The sequence below is a fragment of the Pteropus medius genome, unplaced genomic scaffold (assembly GCF_902729225.1).
Source record: "Pteropus medius unplaced genomic scaffold, Ma_sr-lr_union100, whole genome shotgun sequence".
In the NCBI taxonomy this organism is placed as follows: domain Eukaryota; kingdom Metazoa; phylum Chordata; class Mammalia; order Chiroptera; family Pteropodidae; genus Pteropus; species Pteropus medius.
Genome location: NW_024344371.1, coordinates 3,045,168 through 3,066,822, shown reverse-complemented (window position 1 = coordinate 3,066,822; position 21,655 = coordinate 3,045,168). Strand labels below are relative to the sequence as shown.

Below are 21,655 nucleotides of genomic sequence, written 5' to 3'. Positions count from 1 at the left end.
TTCTCTAATCTCTTTGAGAATGTGGCCAAACAATGGGTCTATAAATACTTGCAGTAGATAATAAGATAACCGTAAGCATACAGCATCATGGTTTTAAAAAATACTAGCATACCCAGATAGGAATCCAATGTTGAATGTGAACTTGTTGCATTGTGTTGGCCAGTTTTGAAACTGTTCTACTTAGATCTGGCTCCATGTCTAATAGAGAACATGGAGAATCCAGCTAAGGTTTGTGCAGACCCACAGGAGGTGGTGATTGAAAAAAGAAGACCTATCCGGGAAGGCTGAAGGAACTAGGAAGGTTTTAATGAGGAGAAAACTGGAGACCACTTAAATGATGACTTTTAAAAATGTGAAAAGTGAATGGCTTCAATATAACCTAGAAAGAGGGTTTCTCATCATGAAACTTTTTAACTATTAGGGTGAGTTGTAACTTATTATTATGGAGGTAAAAGAAGCTAGAAAAAGAAACTATATAAAGTAGCTAAGAAGGTAACATTCACAAAAGCAGATATAGATGGAGAATAGACTTCTTGAGATATTTTTCAACTCCATAATTCTGTATTACCTTGATTTTATATACAGAAGTACAAACCATACATGTAAAATTAGTTAAGTGAGCTTTAGTTATGTCAAATTTGTGTAACAAACTGAACAGAGCTTTAGCTTATACGTTAAAAGAATGCAAAACATTGATTTTGAGGAACTAATAGAAGTCCTAATTTTTAGTATGTTGTTGCTTTAAGGAACTCACATAGTTGGCCCTTGGTTATAAGTATTAAGTTTAGTTTTAAAGCTAGTATAGATTACCTTGCAATGCAAAATTGGTGATTTCTGCCCCAAATTTCAGTAGAAAGATGACTGGGACTTGGTGACTGACCTTGAGGATTTCCTCTGGGGGGGGAGTCAACAGCTACAGAGAGTGGGACAGACTATCCCCTTTTCTACCTCCACTACTGCCATTTGGTCTAAGCTACCATCACCTCCCCTGGACTACTACAATAGAAGTTCCTAAGTGCTTTACCTGTTTTCATGCACACTCCTTCCATGACCTGTTTGCCTTACAGCAGTTGGCCAGTACTTTTCAAAATGTAGATTGATGTGTTGGTATCAAATTAATTTCATGCAAAGCATTTGAGAGTTCAAAATAGGCCCACTTACTGGCATGCGTGGTCCTTTAATAAATATATTCTCTGCCTCTCACAAACCATATCTGTCCATGATGCTTGCTCTGCTATCATTTTTTTTTTAATATAATAGCTTTACTTTCATAGTAGAAGATGCACAATGACATCCAGTAAAACTGAGGAATTGCACTTCCTAGTGTATACTCCCAAGGATTGGGTAAGCACTCAGCTCTATCGTGGAGCCCCATGGGAACAAAGTTTAGTGACCACAATCAGCATTTACTGAGAGCAGCAGCTTCTCTCTTTGGCATAGAGTAATGGCCCAGTATGGTGACTGCTTTCTGATTCAGATTGGCCCTAGCAGAATAGCCTCTGGTCTAGACGGTAATTCTAAGAAAGAGGACAGATCCCATGGGACAAGCAAGTGGAGGCCTGCAGATGTCATGACTGGCTGAGTTTTGAGAAGAGCTAATGTATCAATAGTTGGGCGTCATCTCCTTAAGACAGTTTGTCCTCCAATTATGGTCTGATTTATGTGAAAATCGTCACTGGGGAATTGGGTAGGGAAAGCTGAGCATATCGCTACTCATTTAGCACCAGAGTCAGTTGTTTTTATATTCCTTTTGTTCTCACTCTTCATCAAAGCTGTGCTATTGAAAGATCCCCAGGGGTTATTCTTAGGAAGGAATCATTTAACACAAGTGGCATCATTTATTTCAGAAATGATTCCTGGGCCGTTACATAAATCCTAATGAAGTGCATAACAATGTATTCCACCTTGGAATTTGCAGCAGAAGTCACGGAGGTGCTGGCTTTCTGTGCGAGAGAAGCAGCTCTTTATCCCATGTCAGATTTTGTAGTCAGATGTGCCTGGTTATTCTTCTTTTTTTTTTCTTCCCCCACATTACCTTAAATGATCCCAGATAGAAAAACAGACACGGTCAAAAAGAGATTAGGGTGAGATATTGCTAACCACAGTCATCAGTACCTACATAAAATCCCTGATTATTTCTAATGGAGATATTTTCGGTGATGCATATTTGAGTTTGGACTCTGAGTAGGGCACCGTACTAGGTGCTCTGAAGTATGCAATGACATAATCTTTTATACTCTGGATATTTATAATCTGGTAGGTGAGCTAGCACATACAGATAAATAAAAAACAAATCAGAATTGTCTTTATGCTGGCATGTACAAAGTGTGATGTTCAATAAACAAAGGCCTACAGTACTAAGCATTATGGTAGAAAGATGACTGGGACTTGGTGACTGACCTTGAGGATGCCCTCTGTGGGAGGTCAACAGCTACGGAGAGTGGGACAGACTATCCCCTTTTCTACCTCCACTACTGCCATCTGGTCTAAGCTACCATCACTTCCCCTGGACTACTACAATAGAAGTTCCTAAGTGCTTTACCTGTTTTCATGCACACTCCTTCCATGACCTGTTTGCCTTACAGCAGTTGGCCAGTACTTTTCAAAATGTAAATCAGATGTCATTACATTCCTGTTTCATGCTTACAAAGCTTTGTTCCACCAGGGCCTTCATGATCTGGCACTTGCTTGCATTCATGACTTCATTCATTTTTTTCCTTTCCTCAGTTTTGCTACCCTGATCTTTCTCTTCCTCGAACTTGTCAAGCTCTTTTCTGCCTTTGAGATTTGGTGCTAACCGTCGTGCCCCAAAGCCTTGTTGTGCCCAAAAAATGCCTGGGAGCTTGTCTGGGGTATGTCTAGATTATAGGGAGTGGTACAGTGAAACAAGGAAGATGAAGACAGATTTTTTAAAAAGCTGTTGGGCTTTATAATTCGGAGGGATTTTAACTTTCATGGGGCAGTTTCTGGAGAGTGGTAAGAGGGCAGGGAATGATGGGTTAAGTGATGAGTGGGTAGTAAAGCAGTCAAGGGACCAAACACACATAACTCTTTCCTCTCCCCATACCTGTCACAGTTGGGAATTGCAACTTGGTAGCAATTCTCAAACCCTGCCATAATTATCATCATTATTATTGGTTTACTTTTTATTAAGGTATAACTTACATATTGTAAGGTATACCAATCTTAGGTATACAATTCAATGATATTTTTACATGAGTATAAACCCATGTAAACATCACCCATATCAACAAATAGAAACTTGCCAGCACCCAAGAAGGCTTCCTTCTACCTCCATCAAAGATAATCTCTATTTTGACTACAATTGCCACAAATTATAGTTTTGTGAGTTTTCTGACAGCTTTATTGAGTTGTAATTGACATGCGGGAAATTTCACGTATTCGAACAATACAATTTGGTAAGTTTTTACATGTAAACACACACAAAATCATCACCACAATCAAAATACTGAACCTATCTATTACTCCCAAAAGTTTCTTTGTACCCCTTTGTCATCCTTTCCTGGCCCCCAGTATTCCCACATCCTAGCAATATCTTCAGGCAGCCACTAATTTGCTTCTATCCTATACATTAGTTTGCATTTCCTAAAATTGTATAAAAAAATGGAAGTATATAGTATGTAATCTTTTTTTTGTCTGCCTCTCACTCAGTGTAATTATTTTGAGATAGACATTTGGGTTGTTTCCAGTTTGGGGGTATTATGAATAAAGCTGTTCTGGATAGCACGCTAACACTTGGTATGGTCAGTGTTTTGAATTTTAGTTATTCTAATGGATACGTAATGTTACCTTATAGTGGTTTCAGTTTGCATTTCCTTAATGACTAATGATGTTGAACATCTTTTAATATGCTTTCTTTCCATCCACATCTTCTTTAGTAAAGTGTTTGTTCAAATATTTTGCTCATTTTTCTAAAAACTGGGTTGTTTTCTTTTTTTGAGTTTTGAGAGTTTTTACAAATATACTCTGAATATAAGTTATCAGACAGTGATTTGCAAATATTTTCTCCTAGTTCGTAGCTTGCCTTTTTATTCTCTCGAAGAGCAAAAGTTTTTAATTTTGATCCTACTTAATTTATTCTTTCATAAATTGTTCTTTTAGTGCCATATCTAAGAAGCCTTGCCCAACCTAAAGTCACAAAGATTTATTTCTGTGTTTTCTCCTAAAAGTTTTATAGTTTTAGGTTTTTACATTTAGGTCTCTGATTCATTTTGACTTATTTTTTGTATATGATACAAAGTATGAACTGAAGTTCCTTTTTTGCATTTGGATATCCAGTTGTTCCAGTATCATTTGTTTAAAAAAAAAAAAGATTTTTTTTTTTGCATTTGCACCTTTGTTGGAAACCAATTTTTCACATATACACAGGTCTTTTGCTGTACTCTCTATTCTATTCCATTGATCTGTGTCTATCTTGATGCCAATACCGCAATGTCTTGATTACTTTGCTCTTTTAGATCACTTGCATTTCTATATGAATTTTTATAATCAATTTGTCATACTCTACTCAAAAACCTGCTGGAAATTTTTTTTTTTTTGAGATAACACTGAATCTGTAGATTATACTGGGGAAAATCGACATCTTAATAATATCGAGTCTTCTAACCCATGACCACAATATGTCTTTCTGTCTGAATCTGCAGATCAATTTGGGGATTACTGCCATTCTTAACAATATTAAATCTTCCAGTCCTTGATCACAAGATGTTTTTACATTTATTTTAGTCTTCAATTTCTTTGAACAGCATCTTATAGTTTTCAGAATACAAGTCTTCTATTTCTTTGGTTAAATATATTCCTAAGTATTTTATTATTTTTTATGATATTGTAAATGGAATTGTTTTCTTTGTTAGCTTCTTATTAGGCTTCTCCAGAGAAACAGAACCTGTAGAATGTGTGTGTGTATATATATAAAGAAAAAAGAATGAGAAATATGTATATTTACATATGGAATTCACTCATGCAATTATGGAGACTATCAAGTCCAAAATCTGGAGAGTGAAATGAGAGGCTGGAGACCCAGGAAAGAACTGACGTTATAGTTCAAGTCTGAAGACCATCTGCTGGCATAATTTCTCCTTGCTCTGGGGAAGTCAGCCTGTCATTCTGTTCTGCTGATTGGATGAGGCCCGCTCACGTTATGGAGCACAATCTTGCATTACTCAGAGGCCCCCAATATAAATATTGATCTTAACCAGAAACACCATCACAGAAATATCCAAAATGATGTTTGACCGAAAAGCTGGGTACCATGGCCTTGCCAGGTTAACACATAAAATTAACCATCACAGCTAAGACTCTCAGTTTTGTTATTTTAGTGATTGCTTTAGAGTTTATTGTACACATTTTTAACTTAACATGCTTTACCTTCAAGTGATACAGTACTACATTGTGTATAGTATCAGAACTTTCCAATAGTTTACTTTCCCTTCTCCCATCTTAACCTTTATGCTATTGTTGTCATACATTTTACTTTTTCACATGTTATAAATTCCATACTACATTGTCATCTGAAAAGAAGACTAGAGCATGGCTCAGTCTAGAGATCATTATTCCTTACTAATGAGGCAAGATCCTGCTGTGTATTCTACTCAATAGCCCCGAATGTTGAAGTTTTCCAGTCTGGCTGATGGGTACAGGCACTATTCCCAGCCCTGTGTGAGCATGGAGTACTGTTTCGTCTATTCATTTTGAATGGTTCTTTCTCCAGCCTCAGGTAATCTCACACATATGTGGTGAGAAGTACTCAGCTTGATACTCAGGGCCAAATTTCTGCACATCTCTGGAGTTCTCTCTTCTTCATTATTCTGTCCTGAGAATTTTAATCATCTTGGTTTCCCTGGGCTCTCAGCTCTGTCTCAAGCTCTCCAACCCAAGCAGCCTGCCAGTCTCTGCCTCGGTTCCTTCTTCTTGCCCCACAGCCTGGAAAACTCTCCCAAAGCAGTAAACCAGGGCAATCATAGGGCTCATCTCATTTGTTTCCCATCTCACAGGGGTCACTATCTTTCATTGTTTCATATATTCTGTCCATTTCTGATTGCTTCAGGCAGAAGGGTGGTCTTAGCACTCATTTCTGTTGTGTAGACACAAGATTCGAATTGCTGCGTCATAGAGTATATGCATGTTTAGCTTTAGTAGGTATAGCCTAAAATTTACCAAAATAAATTCAGATAATTTTAATCACAGATAACTTTTGCTAATGTAATTGACATTTGTTTTACCCAGAACATGTTGCTAGATTTTATTCCCCAATTGAACACAATAAAGAGTGAAGGTGACAAGTTCTTAGTGACATTATTTGCTTTTTTTAGAACTTCAGTGATGTACACCCTCATTTAAAATGTATTACTAAAGCATCGAGTAAGTGATGGTAGTGGTGGTGAAGAGGGGGGAAAGCAGAAAGAGCAGATAAATCTGTCTTTGCTTGACTGACAGTCATAATTATATTTGACAGCATATGTTTCCTACGTAATAACGGCTTTGATTTTTCCAAAACGTAATGATATTATGTTTAGTACCTGGTCTATCAGAAAATTCTGTTGCTCTGCCTCCAAGTCTTAGTCTCATTTTTTGTCACACTGAAGGAGATTCACATCCACGTAACATCTTTCCATGGGTCGTTTAGACAAAACATTCCCGTGAAAAGATCAGGCTCAGCTGCAGGGCACACGATGTCAGGGAGCCCCTCACCAGGCCCTTCCCTCACACGACGGTGAGCGACCCCTTTCTCCACAGCTGCCAAGGGACAGGGGAACTATTAGGCTTTTCCTCACTGTAAGGAGTATCTGAGCTTGAAAAATGCTCCTTAGCAGCTCTCCTTTGTGAAATATGTGTTGACTTTCTACCAAGTATGACACTTCCCTGAGTAGAGTTGCTGCTTGGCCCATACTTTTTAGTATATGATGGGTAATGTTAAAGGAAAGCATAACATTAAAAGAATTTCTTTTTCAAGTTTTTATTCCTAGTCTTTGAGCTTCTGGTGGAGTATTTAATTCATTTTTGAGTCAGGTAGCTGCTTCTTTGATGCCTTTGTCTTTAGATGCTCTGTTTGTAAATCTCTCCTAATAATAGATCAAAAATGATGTTTACATCTATTCCCAGAATTGAGGAAGTAAGAACAGAGTAAGACTTTATAACTGTAGTTAACCCCTTCTGTTATCTCCATTGTTTATTACAGTATTCTGGTACTGGATGTCATCTCTTTGAGAAGCCAGCACAGTTTTCACAGCCCTAGGCATTTACTTCCTTGCCTTAGGCCTGTTTGTTTGCTTCACGGTTATACTCCATAAATCAGACATGTTATACCCTTTCCACATAAATTATGAAGTCACAATAACTAATATTAACCAGGTTTTATAATTCATTGTATGTTTACCCTTTACCCAAAATGCATGTAAATTGATTTTCTCTTCAGGTCTCTGGGGAAAAGTCTATGGAAGTTAAAATATCAAACAGAGTAGGAAGCCTTGGTTTGCTGAATCTCAAGCCTAAAGTCATGTTTTCAGGGAGGCTGAAATAAACAAAATTGCTTAAGAGATATGCTGCTAGAATAAGGATTGTAGAAAAAGAGGTTTTTAAAGAGATTTTAACTTCCAAATTTCTCTCCTCCTAGTCTCCTGATATTACTGTAATTTCTTGGTTTTTACCATTTTCTCTACTCTCCTTAGTTCTCAAGATATCACTTTTTTCTAGTAAAAAAAAAAAAAAGTTGTTCAAATCCCATAAAACTGTGACTTGACCTTAGAAACAAAACATATGAACCTGAAATAAGTTTTTGGTTTATTCATTATTTCTGGTGGAAACAAGAACTGTTCTTCCTTTTGTTGAAGAGCCATGCATTAATTCACTCATTCATTTAGGCATGCATATCTACAGTGGCACTCTGTGTATCAATTTATACTGTAGAGGACATGGTGGCGCTAGTCTGGAGAGGGCAGTACTGGTCTTGCAGTGGGGGAACTCAAGCCCTTGGGGATTACGCTTTCTGAATTCGGGCTAAAGATTTAACAGCCCAAGACTACCCATTGTGTACCCGAACCTGTCATTCACTTGAAAAGTAGAATACCCTTTTGAAAGAAAAATCTACATATTTTTACAGTTTTTAAAAAGGTAAAAATAATAAACAAGGTAAAGAAGATTAAAATTGGAGAAACTAGGTTTTAGAAGTACCAACTAGATATCATATTGGCATATGACATAAAAGTTGTGCATTTTAAAATAATGCTCCTTGTTAGTAATTTGGAAATATTAAAACCAGATAGTACTTCCTACAAAGTTGTGCATTTTAAAATAAAGCTCCTTGTTAGTAATTTGGAAATATTAAAACCAGATAGTACTTCCTACAAAGTTGGTATAGGGAGGCTGCTTGCTCTATTAACGCACAGTTGTTAACTGTACATACTCTCCATATGATGCTGTACCTTTATATTAAAAACATCCTTCCTAAGGAATGCTGGTTGCAAGATGGTTTCTATTCTTCTCCTTCTACTAAAGGACTTATCCAGACTTCTATATAAGAAAACAGTTTCCCATACCAATGGTTCCTTCTTCAATATCTCTTTGGAGAAATGTATTAGACTTTCAGACTCCTCCTCCTCGCCTTCTTCCTCTGATCTGGAGATGAAAATGTGATATACGTAGAGGATGGGAAGTCAAGGACACCCAATCAGAATGGCAAGAAAAAAAAATGGCCAAGAATATAATAATAATTTAAGTCGCCTATGGGACAAAATTAAGGGTATCAACATCCATGATGTAGGGGTATGTGAAGAGGGAGAACAAGAAGTTGAATATATATTTCAAGAAATAATGATGGAAAACTTCCCTAACCTGGTGAAGGGAATAGACATACAACCCTAGGAAGCTCAGAGAGTCTCCAACAAAATGAACTCAAAGAGACCTACACCAAGACACATTATAATTAAAATGCAAAAGATTAAGAACAAAGAGAGAATCTTAAAAGCAGCAAGAGAAAAGCAATTAGTTACCTACAAAGGAGCTCCCATAAGACTGGCAGCCGATTTCTCAAAAGAAACTTTGCAGGACAGAAGGGTTTGGCACAAAATATTCAAAGTGTTGAGAACCAAAGATCTACAACCAAGAATACTTTATCCAGCAAAGTTATCATTTAGAGTCAAAGGACAGATAAAGAGCTTCCCAGACAAAAATAAGCTAAAGGAATTCATCAACACCAAGCCAGTATTACAGGAATTGTTGGAGGGACTTCTTTAAGAAGAAAAAACATATATCAAAAACATGAATAAAGAATGGTAATAAACTACATATTTATCAACAAGTACCTCAAATGGAAAAGAATTAAGTGCTCCAACAAAAAGATAGGGAATCTGAATGGATGAGAGAACAAGACCAGTGCATATGCTGCCTACAAGAGACTCACTTCAGATTAAAAGACAGACACAGACTAAAAGGAAGGGGATGGAAAAAGATATTGCCTTGATGGACCTAGAGGATATTGCACTGAATGAAGTAAGTCAGATAAAGACAAATATCACATGATTTCACGTACATGTGGACTTTAAAGAACAAAATAAACAGCAACAACAACAAAAATGGAAACACTCATAGATACGGAGAATATTTTGAGGGTTACTAGATGGGAGGGACGGTGAAAAAGGGCAAAGGGATTAGGAAGTACAAATGAATAGATACAAAATAGTCATGGAGATATAAAGTATAACATAAGAAAAATAGTCAACAATGTTGTAATATGGAAGAGGGAAGAGGGGTACCTGATTTAGTGGGGTGACCATTTTATGAGTTATATAGATCTCTAATCACTATGCTGTACAACTGAAACTAATATATTATTGTACCAACAATAATTGAAAAAACTCATTGAATTATACAATGTAAATAGGAGCATCTAATTGTCTATTATACTGCAAAAAGCTAAGAAAGAAAAAAAAAAAAGCTTCTCCCTAAAAACATACCAAATTAAGAATACCCTTTCAGGTTCATTTGAGGCATGTCAGGAATCTGACCAGGACCTAAAATGGGGAGGAAAGGGATAAGGCCCCAGTGACAAACTTGACCATTTCTTGAATTGGTCTGGTTGGAGCCTGTGGAGTCTAAACATTTGCTATGTACTAAATGATAACACATTTTGAGAAATACTCTAAGTATGTCTGGCCATTAGACTCCAGCAGAACAGAGAGCTAAGGCATACCACAAAACGCTGACCTTCACTTAATTATGATCATGCTAGAACTAAACATAATGAAATTGTAAGGTATCTTAGGTATGTAGGTGTGGTAAATTGTGCATTTTAGCTGCCTAGCCTTGACATCAAACTATGTTGATACAATTTGTTCTTCAGTACCTTTTTTTTTTGATAGAGAAATGATCACAAAGTTTTAAGATGATTCGATATTAGTTTACTGTGTATAGAAAATGTTTGTGCAAATGTTAGTAAACATGCAAGAATACCTATGAAAAAGTGATGAGTAATCATTTTGTTTATATACTGATTATTTCCTTTAAAATAATATTTTAAGACTGAGACTAGATATTTCGTATCTTAAGCAAAAATTGATTTTGTTTGGAATGATTCGGAAATGATGCTGAGAATAATGAGATTATAGGGAAAAGAGTGTGACTTTTTTAAGTTATCCCTCAGCCATTGGACCTAGAACTGGACAATTGGCATCTTAATCACTGATAGTGTATATTCCTTTACTGTTCTGCATAACATGCAAGTAATTTGCGTTTCTGTCTTTCCCTTTCCTCATCAGTCTCTATCCCCTCCTCCACCATTTTCTGACTCACCGCAAGACCAAATTTAATCTAAAATGGTACTTTGCTATTGTCCAGCATATTGGTTTTTAATTAAATAGACTTTTCTGATTGGGCAAAAGCAGAGCTGGTGATCTCTACTCCTTGACTAAGTGACTTATTTTATTTTTGTACAATATTTCCTGCAGACTATTTTTTGAAAGATCTTGCTATGTCATTACTTCATGAGATAGAGATGTTATACCACTTGAGTAATGATATTCCAAACATAATAGTTCCTATCACTGCTTCTTAACTACAGCTGAGATAGAGATCAAGTCTACATGAAGGCTGAAGAGGAAGCGTGCAGCCATGGAAACCACATTTTTTTTTATCAGAGCTGGTAGCAGAAGGACCTGGATTTGGTTGGCCCAGATGCTTCTGCCTTCCTCTGATACCACCATAGAGAGCACTGGGTTTCAGGAATGGGAGTGAGTGAAAAAACAGCGTTAGGTTTGGATAATCCCAAAACTTGACTTATTGAGTGAGTGCCAATGCTTAGGAAGCAATGATCTTAGAGAAGCCATTTCTGGTTAAGCTTCATCATTATATCTTGGAGAGTATCTATGTTGTGATAGTTTTTAAGCATCTGTCTATACTTGCTAATCATCTTTTTACCAAAGGAAATATCAGATGCTAAGCCCTCCACTGACAATTCTCATTTGGAATTAACAGCATTTTTGTTCTCATTATATTTTTAATTTTTTTCTAATTATACTTTTTTACATTATTTTCTATTTAATGTAGGCAGAGCTCTGTCTGTTTATGGCTTTAACATATTTTTTAATGAACTTATTTAAGTAAAAAAGCAAGTTTATTTAAAAGGAAATACTAAGAAAATAGCAGTTTAGGATATTGTCAAAATCACAACAATGGTATCAGTATTAGAACAAAATGATTCAATTAATCCATATTTAATGAGCATCCCACACCCAAAAGTAGCATTTGACAATGCAGCAAAAAGCTATAATGGGAAGAGCAGTAGACTTTTAGTGCAATTTTTAAGTTGCAGTTTTTCCATTCATTAACAGTATTACTTTGGCAAGTCAGTGCTCTCTGTGCCAGAAGGTATATAAAAGAATTTTTTTTAAGTTTTAAATGCTCTGGAAAATGTAATTTTTTTATTATGTCCATTTTTAGGCTCCTACCTCACAAACTGGTAGGTGTAGCTTAGAAGACCTGTGCGGGGATTTACCCACGTCTTGCATGTTTGGACTAAACGAACGAGATAGCCATCTGGTTTTTGTTCTTCACGAATATGTCAGAGAAGCAAATGAATATTTTATCCAGGCTTGAAATGAATCTGTTTTGAAATTAACAGAGTTTGGTGAAACAAATAACATACTTAGATAAAATGATCACAGAAGTTTTTGTTGTTTGTTTGTTTGTTTTTCCGTGGAGTTGACATATAAGCTGAAATCTGAATAGTGAAAAAGAGACGACTATTAAAAGTGGCGGAGGTGCGGGGGAGGCATAATAGTTCTATGAAGGGAACAGCATTTGCAAAAAGTAGAAAGAGGTTGCTATTTCCCAGGAGCAAAAATGGCTGGAGCTTGGTGGACTAAAAGAAGAGGAGAGCAAGATGAGAATGGAGAGGTACTCAAGGACCAGGTCATCCGGGACTTTGCCAGTCACCGTGAGCAGCTCGTGCTTTATTCTTAATGCTTTGGAATGTCATTGAGGAGTTTTTGAAAGATGGTTCAGTCTTCCAAATTTCAGTTTGAATGGCCAAGCCAGTTTGGGGGAAATCATAGAATTCTAGATGAAGGCTAATGATATATTACCTGGAATGTGGCTGCTTCAAAAAGCCTGCCTGATTTTCCCCAACTCTACCTTGGTCCTTGAAGCTCCCACCCTCCCCAATACCGCGGATGACTCTTATGTCATTTATCCTATTATACTTTAATACTGTTTCACACCATTCTTATCCTCCTACCGCCCAAAGTCTTGATTCAGAACCATCTTATTTGATCTTAGAAATGCCTACACTTTTTGTGAAAGGGACTTTGGTGCTAACTGTGGATGTCTTGTAGTGCTCTGGTGGCTGCTGTGCAACTCCTAAATGAGGGGATGGGTGACGGGCCCCGGCATCCTGGCCGTCTTTGCACAGCTGCCCACGGGCAGGCCCCAGATTCTCCTAGGCGAGTCTACAGTGCCAGGAGGGGCTTTAAGACGTCCGCCGGTGTGTTATCCTTGAGTAAAACATGAGCTCTGAAAGCCCAGCCAGGGGCATGCACCTTCACAGAGATTCACCATTAACCCAGTGACTGAAGGCCTAATGTTACTCCTCTTGGAGAAGTGCTGTTAAGATGGCTAGGATACCTAGGTAACGGTTTCTGCCACTTAAGGTTATGACAAGAAAAGTCATGGTCTTTTTGTCTGGCTACTGTAGATTTTGCTGTCAAAGGATGCCCTCTTATCTGGTGTTAGGCAGATCCTAGGGACTTAATATCCTTCCTGCATTTCCTGCATTTCTGCTCACCTATGTGAGCAGCTGTCAACTTATTGGAGCAAAAAACTGCCTAGATATCAGTTAGCTTTCACTTCTACACTTTGTCCTAAAATAAGTATTTGGTAGTATCAAAAGAATTCCAATAAAATACTTCGAAGCAAAAAAAAAAAAAAGAATTGCCCACAATTCTTACTTCTGTGTCTTCCACCTAATAAATGTTATTCATATATTTGTTAAATGAGTAAATAACACAAATTCAGTAGTCTCAGCAGTCAATGTGCCTCAGAAGCAACTGAGGAGAATAAAAATATGGATTCCAGGGCCACGCGCCCAGAGATTCTGATTCATAGTTTGGCGTATTTGTTGTAAATCTTCCAGGTGATTCTAAGGTGTGGTCAGAGTGGAGAACCAAGGGACCAGGCTGATTCTGGGTGGCCTGGAGTATCCTGCCAGTCACACCCCTTTAAATGCCTATATATTTGCCTTTTCCTCGTGAATGTTGAAAATATGACAGAAATGCCCTGGTTATCTGGCCTTTAAAGTTATTCAAAATAATGAATATGAAATCTATTATAGGAGGTCATTGGACAGACAGCACTGTAATATCACTGGTCCAGGTCTTTTAGGTTGCATTTTTCAAATATACTATCAATTAGCTTTCCTTTGGATGAAGAAGATGAATTACTGTTTTTCACTAGACATGTGGAATTCGACTCACTTATTTTTTATCAGCTATGAACCCAAAAAATCTCAAAACGAGGAAGGAGTTAAAACATGACTTCTTCAGAAAGTCTGGCAGTGGTGTGTTTGTGTAAGTGTTTTGACTTCAGGAGGAGAAAATCTTTATTTAACTCTATATAATGTGTATATAATAATATAATTTTCGAGCACCTGCTTCAAAATAGAAACTGGGATGGTGGAGATAATAACAATAAACAAAAATTAAACCAAACCGGGCTCAGTGCCCAGGAAGACTACCCAGATTCCAAGAACTGGGCAAGGAATAAACCAATAGGGGGAAAAGGCAAGGATGGAGGGAGTTGTAACTGCCATCATTAAAAATGACTGCTTTGAAATGCTATCGCTGTTGAGCAATTCCGTGGGACATTTGTCATGTGGGTGGGGTTCCTGCTTTTCTCATTTCAATGACGAGATTCCAGTGGAACTTGCCTTCCTAAAATGTCAATGCTAAACATGCCAATAATTACAGCAATCATTCATTACATTCGAGATTTTATAATGCTGTAAACTGCTTGGAAATAAATGGGCCAGGAGTGAAAATAGGAGTTCATAACAACTTTAATTAAAGTTACAAGGAAAACGTTCATGTTTCCTAGGTTGCCTAAATGTCGTGTGATTTACATAAACAAAGGAGGAAATCCTTTTTGTGTGTTTAGGGATGGGTGTCTAATACAGGAACCCGTGTTTTCCTGTTATTGAAAAGCATCCTTTAATCTTTTAAGCACATTTTAGGACCTGCATATATTCCAGGTGTGTTATTTCCTTTAACATTAAAACATAAGAGCAATGCATGACTATCAGAGAAAAATATTAGAGCTCCCTTTTGTATCATAGTAGACACAAAAAATAAATGAATTAAGTTAAATGGATGGGCAGAGCCCTGGGCAGACTGGTGATACTGCCTGAATTTAGTTAGGGGAATGGTTATTGCTAATGGGACTTAACAGGCTTATACTTGGAGTTTTAGGCCAGAGAGGCCATTTGTGAATAGAAGACTATAAAATTTCCTCTGATCGTGGAAATGATGACTTTTTAACCATGAAAGTAAATGTAATTGGTGTGAAATGTTCTGGAGCTTTGAGCCAAATAATGGGTAATAAACCTAAGCATGATTTGAAATTTAAAAAGATCTGTATTTGCTAAATTCTGGTTAAAAGCAGAGAGATAAGATTATACTGAAGTTGTAAAAATAGTCCTAGAACCACAGAGATTTTCACCAGACCTAAAAGCAAGATGCCCACATCTCATTCTCCTTTTTGTTCCTACTTTCATGACCCAGACACATTAATGCAATAAACTCTGCAATGCGTGAAGGCGAGTCTTCCTACCACCAGCCACGACTGGGGTAGGTGCTTTCTGTCTGTGTATCCCTCAAGGATTCCTTTGCTATCTGTTGAGCATCTGCATAGTTATTTGAAAATGTGGACTCTGTGGGATTATTTGAAACAAAGAAAGAATGTGCCATTGATGCACAGTCTTATTAGGATTGCATTCATTATGACAAGTAGTGCTTTTCACTTTTCCTAGTTCCTTTAATAACATCATTGGCATTAAACCTTACAATTCTTCTGAATAATTACCTCTCTACACTTGAGGCTCTGAGTTAGGAAGTAAGCAGTCATAGAAATCTTCCAAGTTGACTCTCTCCTAGTGGCTGCTGCCTGACCTCTGTCTGACATGTGACACTGTCCCTCTTCAGCATGACTGAAGCTGGGGTGGGAAGAACCGTCCTGGTTCCACAGGTTCATGTGGGGGGGCACCCGGCTTACCAGATGCAGTCATAACCAGATAGAAACACAATACAAACTAGACTATATTTTAAAGCCCAATAATTCTGTTTGTTTGTTTGTTTGTTTTTTGGAATGAGGTATTTATTACTCCTTGTTTATTTTTTGGAATGAGGTATTTATTACTCCATATTAGTGAAAACTGGAATATTTACACTGAACTATAAAATTAGAAATATGCATTGCAGTTCCCTAAGGGAGCCAGTAACTTCCTCTTGCTTTAAAATTCAGCCTTTCCCAATAACCCCTACCTGGTTCCTATCAACCCTGCAGTTGGTCATTGTATACTTGTAGCCTCTATTAGAGGTGCTTGGTGTTATTCGATTGCGTTCAGTTTGAACAAATGAAAACAAATGAAGCAGCCCTTACAATTAGAATTGTATTGTAACTGCTTGAACGTGGAGATTATAACTTCCCTTTCTTTTGAGTTCGCCCCTCACCAAAGGCACACATATTCACTCTTTCAATAGATAGATGTCTATATTTCTATGTATATAAATATAAATATATTTTTTCTCCTCGCTCTCGCTCTCATTGACATATGCATGTAGGTGTGAGATGGAAATACCACTGACTGAGGAAACAAACCAACCTGCACACCCACTTATCTGAGTGGTCTTTTTCTTGGCAGTGACAAACAAGAAACCCACACAGGCGTCCATTACAAAGGTCAAACAGTTTGAAGGCTCCACGTCGTTCGTGCGGAGATCACAGTGGATGCTTGAGCAGCTTCGCCAAGTTAATGGCATCGATCCTAATCGGGTGAGTGACTTGTCCAGTGTTGAGCACAGGCGTTCCCTTCACACATGACTCTTTCATTGCCCTTGGTGGTGGTGGTGGTTGTCTGAGTCATTTTAACAAAGCTATTTCTCTACTTCAGTTATGTAACTCAGACTTTCTGATTTTTGTGCCCTTCTTATGGAGGATTATAAATCTTTTCATCATGTTTGATGCAGGAAACTTAAGGGGATACATATAGAAGAAATGCTACCTCCAATAATATTTTTGTTAGCAAATTGCAAAGAGCAGAGTTCAAGTATTATGTCCATGGTTGTCAATATGAAAAACCATGTTCATCCAAGCTTCATTTACTTCCTAATACCATCAGTGATAAAGTTTAATTACCAAAAAAATGAATGAATGGCTCCTTAAAAGTTATGTATTAGGATTCTATTGGATTTAATATGAGAAACATTTTATGGCAGAGTTATTTATTCAAAGTATATTCCCTTTTACTCACATTCACCATACGAAACATCAACAATGAGGAAAAATAAAATGTAAATTGTAACTATATGCTAAAATAATGAGGGGGAATCTTTTCTTACCAAAGGTTGGGGCACGATTAATACAGTTCAGTGCTGAGAACCTGAAGGAATTATGTTCCAAGTAACTGGGAAAGCAGTATGCAGTCTGGATTCTGACACAAGTCAAAGTGTGATCGGCTATAGAGACTTCTGTGAGACTAGCTTCCTTGAGACATCTTCAACTACTGTAAGATTTAGGCTTTGCTTGATAAACAGAGAAAGGTGGACTCTCCATGTACCTGAGTGCTAATAAAGATGAGCCTTATGATTAGGACCAAAGTTTTGAAAGGTGTTTTAGCCTTTATGAGTCTTTTGTTGGGCATAGGTAGAAGCAGCAGTTTTTATACATTGAAATCAGTAGTTATTTCACTGTCTTTTCCAGGATTCTGCAGAGTTTGATTTGGTGTTTGAAAATGCTTCTGACCAGTGGGTAGCCAGCACAGCCTCAGAAAAATGCACCTTCTTCCAGATCCTCCACCACACCTGTCAGAGGTACCTCACAGACAGGAAGCCAGAGTTTATTAACTGCCAATCCAAAATCATGGGAGGTGAGTGGGCATTTGTATAACTTCATCCTGTTTCCTTAGACCCACTTTTACATAAAAAGTTAGGTGTTCTGCAAAAGAACGACCAAAAAAAAAAAAAAAAAATTCTAAATACTCAGAGCTAGACAGCATAAGAACCATTCAAGGGAGTTCACTGTATGCTAAATCTAGACACAGTGGTGTGTTTTCACTCTCATCCAAAAACTGATCTTTTTAGAAGACTAGTCACTTAGCTAAGATTATTTGTACTATGAGAACAAACCAGTTCCTTTATTAGAAAACCTTTCAGTTTGGTTTCTTTACTACCATTTTTATAATTTCGTTGCAGAATGCTGTTTTCTGGGTTGCTCTTTCCTTTTATTTCTCAAGATAGTCTACAAATGTTAATATAAAAATTCTTAGAGATGTAACCCCCCTTCTTTCAAATAGCAATTAGTCTTACAATTATTCCTTCAATGGCATACAGAGCTGAGTTAGGATGAGTGCTAAAAGCCAGCCTAGGCTGGAGTGAGTACCAGCATTGGCAAGATAATGACAAACATTTAAGAAGGCGCTTAACACATTTTTTTTTTAGGTAGGCGACATTTCTTTTTAGGGAATTGAAAAATGTGCTGAAAATATAAAAGCCTCGCCAATCATTCTGTGAGTTGAAGAAGAGTGTTTCTATCATTGGTCTTTTCACTGATCTGATCTGGTTTTGAAAGAAATTTTTTAAAATATATCAACTTTCTCTTAATCAAATGTCAAATGAGGGTCACATTAGAAATATTACATATTCTCTTCGAGCTGTATATATCTTTCATTTGGACTTGGGGCTGAATGCCCTTATTCTGTTCTAGCAACTGATGTACTCATTGTCATTTTGTCACTAGTCTTTTAGATGTTGTTTGGAGAAGACACTGTCCAACACTTATTATACACTGCCATGTTAGTGTTCCTCTTAAACAGGAAGTTGCTTATATCATAAGAACCTCGAAAGGTCTTTCTCAGGCATTGATGTAGAGTCATCTTATAGATTCTCTATTTAGTCCTAGAAAAATAAAGTGATGAATATAAGAGGTGATGAATGGTGCATTTTTTCTTCCAGGTGACCTCATCCTATAGTATAAAAGTGAGAAACATTAGACAGAGATGTGAAAAGGAAAGAAACTATCAAACACTACCCCCTTACTATTTAGAAAATATAATGAGATATAGCTTTTGATCATGTCTCTGCCATCATTGCTCTTCAAATAAATCCTGCTTTCAAAGTCCACTTTAAGTTTGACAGACTTGACAAAAGGTTGAAGCACACCAGGCTCAGGACCACAGAAGGCTGCATGAAAATGGAAAGTGAAACATTTTTCCCATCGGTGTCAGTATGGTCTGTAGCTTGCTTGGCTAGCGCTTAAGCGCAGAGTCTCCACTAAAAATAACATGACGTTATGGATTTGAACTTTCCATTGCCCTTGGAGCCAGACTCCTCTCAAGTGCTTCACTTCCCCCACGTTCCATCTCAAGTGCAGAGGGGCCAGAAACAGAAACAGTGCCATAGGAACTATCACATTTCCTCAGAATGGGAACATGAGCTGGAAGCAAGGGGACCACAGACTCTCTCCATTACCCTTGCAAAGGAAACAAGCCATTCCCTCCTGCCAAGGTTCAGGAGAGCTTTGGTGACTCTTCTTTTCCTCCTCCCCTAAGGGACGGCACTAGGCAGTTGCTCTTCTGTGTTGCCCCTGAGCTTTCATTTCTTCTCTCAGAACAGGTCCTTTCATTCTTTTACTCACTCTTGTTTTATCATGTAATCATACAACAAATGAATACTAAGTACCAAGTATGCGCTAGTCACTGTGGTACATCTGGATATGGAGAATAGTTCCAGATGTCGCTTCTCCACAGCCACATCTATTCGCCACAACACAAATCCCAGATCTCAGACTGGCAGATCCATAACAGCCTTTCAGTATGCTCTTCATTTACCTTTTTGAATATCCTCAGACCTCCCTACACGGTCCCACTTGGCTGCTTCTCTCAGCTATTGGCCCAGTCTTCACATGTCTTCCAGTGCCCTACAAACCCCAAATTATACAGAGTTGAGACAGGAATCCATATATCTAATATTAAATTGTTGCTGTGTGTGTCACATAAAGCTAAAGATTGACTTCCTGTGGTAAGAAAAAGAATAAATGAAGTGTCAGAATTGACTCTTTCTTTTGTGATGGTAGGTGTGTCTGTCATCCATTTTAGATCTCAGTTTTCCCAAGTGTAACAGGAGGAGGTTATCTAAAATCCCTTTTAATTCTATCATTTTCAGAATCTAAAATTCATAAGGCATAGCTTTATTGTGTAGGTTACTTTTTAATTTAAGAATCAAATGAAAGCTTTGGTGCAGTTAAATATTGACTGGTCCTGGATTCCTAAGGAAGGCAAAAAAGTTCAAATTAACACATTGTGATTTGTTGGCAGCACATATGTCCTTAATGAGTGCAGTCCGTCTTATTTAAACAGTCACTTATCTTTGATAACGGTTGTACCAACACACTCTAATTAATTAGCATGCTGATTAGTCTTCCTTTATGCCAGTTATCATAATTCTGAGACTTAAAAATTATGTAGTTTTCAGGTCACTGCATTCTGACCTTTTTAATTTTGGGGACACCTACCTCATCTTCTGATCTTCATTTTCTTATCTTCAGATGAGATCTGTTTCCAATTTCACGGTCTCTTCTTACTGTATGGGCCACAAGTCCTAGATACAATTATTTTCTGTACTGTGAAATGTGATAGTTTTTGTGATTTTAGGGAACTAATATTGGTGTTGGTGTGCCACCTTATACCAGGTTCTTTACATGTTATCTCATTTAGCTTTTATAGCAGCCTTTGGAAATACAATTTATTATCTCCATTTTATAGAGAAGGAAATAGGATCAGAGAGATTATTAAATAGCTTGCCAAGGGTCATATAGCTAGTAAGTGGCAGAGATGAGATTCAAACACTGGCTCACTATGCTCTAAAAGCACCTTCCTCAGGGCCACTGAGTATTACACCCTAGGGAACACTGTTGACATCTTTGGTATGAATGGTGCCCCCTGGGATTTTGCAGGAATTTTTGGAAATACTTTAGCCAGCACATTCCATAAGCATTTACAAAGAGAGGTGATATCAGAGAGTCAGAGATTATGGGTAGTTTTAACTTCTTTCCTAGTTTTATCAAGTATATAATTAAGATAACTCTTAAGAATTTTTTTTGTCCGGAGAATGATGGAGTCACCAGGAACTTTAAAATCAACTCGCTTTTTGCTTGTTTGTTTGTTTGTTTTTGTTTATCAGAACTTTATTATATTAAAGAAATGAAAGTGAGGCTGTTTCAATGAATGGGAAAAATGATGGAACCCTGGTTACTCACCAGGCCTCTAGGGTACTCTGCATCTGGCCCAACCCAGTCACTAGGAAAACTGATTTTGAAAGATTTTACCAAGATCAGAGGATTGGGAGCAGGTCTGCCTGACTCCCATTTAACTACACTTTCTTTAATACCAGTTCAAGTAGGAATATCAGTTAAGTATCAACAATTCCGTGCAGTTCTTCTCTTGTATGTATTGACTGTTCATATGCCATATGACAGGTTTTTCTTTTTTTCCTTGGGGAGAGTCACTGACACAGATATGAATTCTTTGATGTGTTTGAAATTCTCTCGTCTGAACATTTTTTCCTCATCTCCAGAGGACAGACTAGGAAGATTTGATCTTCTGATGCTGGCTATAGGAAACACATGTAAAGTCTACAGGGCTAAGTGAAAGCCCTCATAAACTGGGAGAGGACAGGGTGCTCTCAGCAAGTATGAGGGGGAAGCAGTGGTTTCTTCTTATGCCTGTCAGCATCTTCTCTTCTCTGGAAGATTGGAGGACTGGTACGCTAGGACAAATTTCTCAAGCGTTGATCATTTCTAACCTCCACTCTACCTCTCTTTTAGTTCGTTAAAGTTTTGTCACCTTCCAAAATGCAAAGCCATTTATTTAGTTGCTGAG

General features: G+C 37.5%; 1 protein-coding gene across 4 annotated transcripts in view; it reads left to right on the top strand.

The window, feature by feature from the left end:
- Nucleotides 1-21,655, top strand: part of STXBP6 (syntaxin binding protein 6) — a 233,166-nt gene that overhangs the window by 166,450 nt on the left and 45,061 nt on the right. For all 4 annotated transcript variants that reach the window (XM_039870439.1, XM_039870438.1, XM_039870437.1 and 1 more), the window contains exons 3-4: nucleotides 16,424-16,554; nucleotides 17,482-17,647. In XM_039870439.1, coding sequence (XP_039726373.1) covers nucleotides 16,424-16,554; nucleotides 17,482-17,647 — 297 coding nt within the window. The remainder of the gene's footprint in view (nucleotides 1-16,423; nucleotides 16,555-17,481; nucleotides 17,648-21,655) is intronic.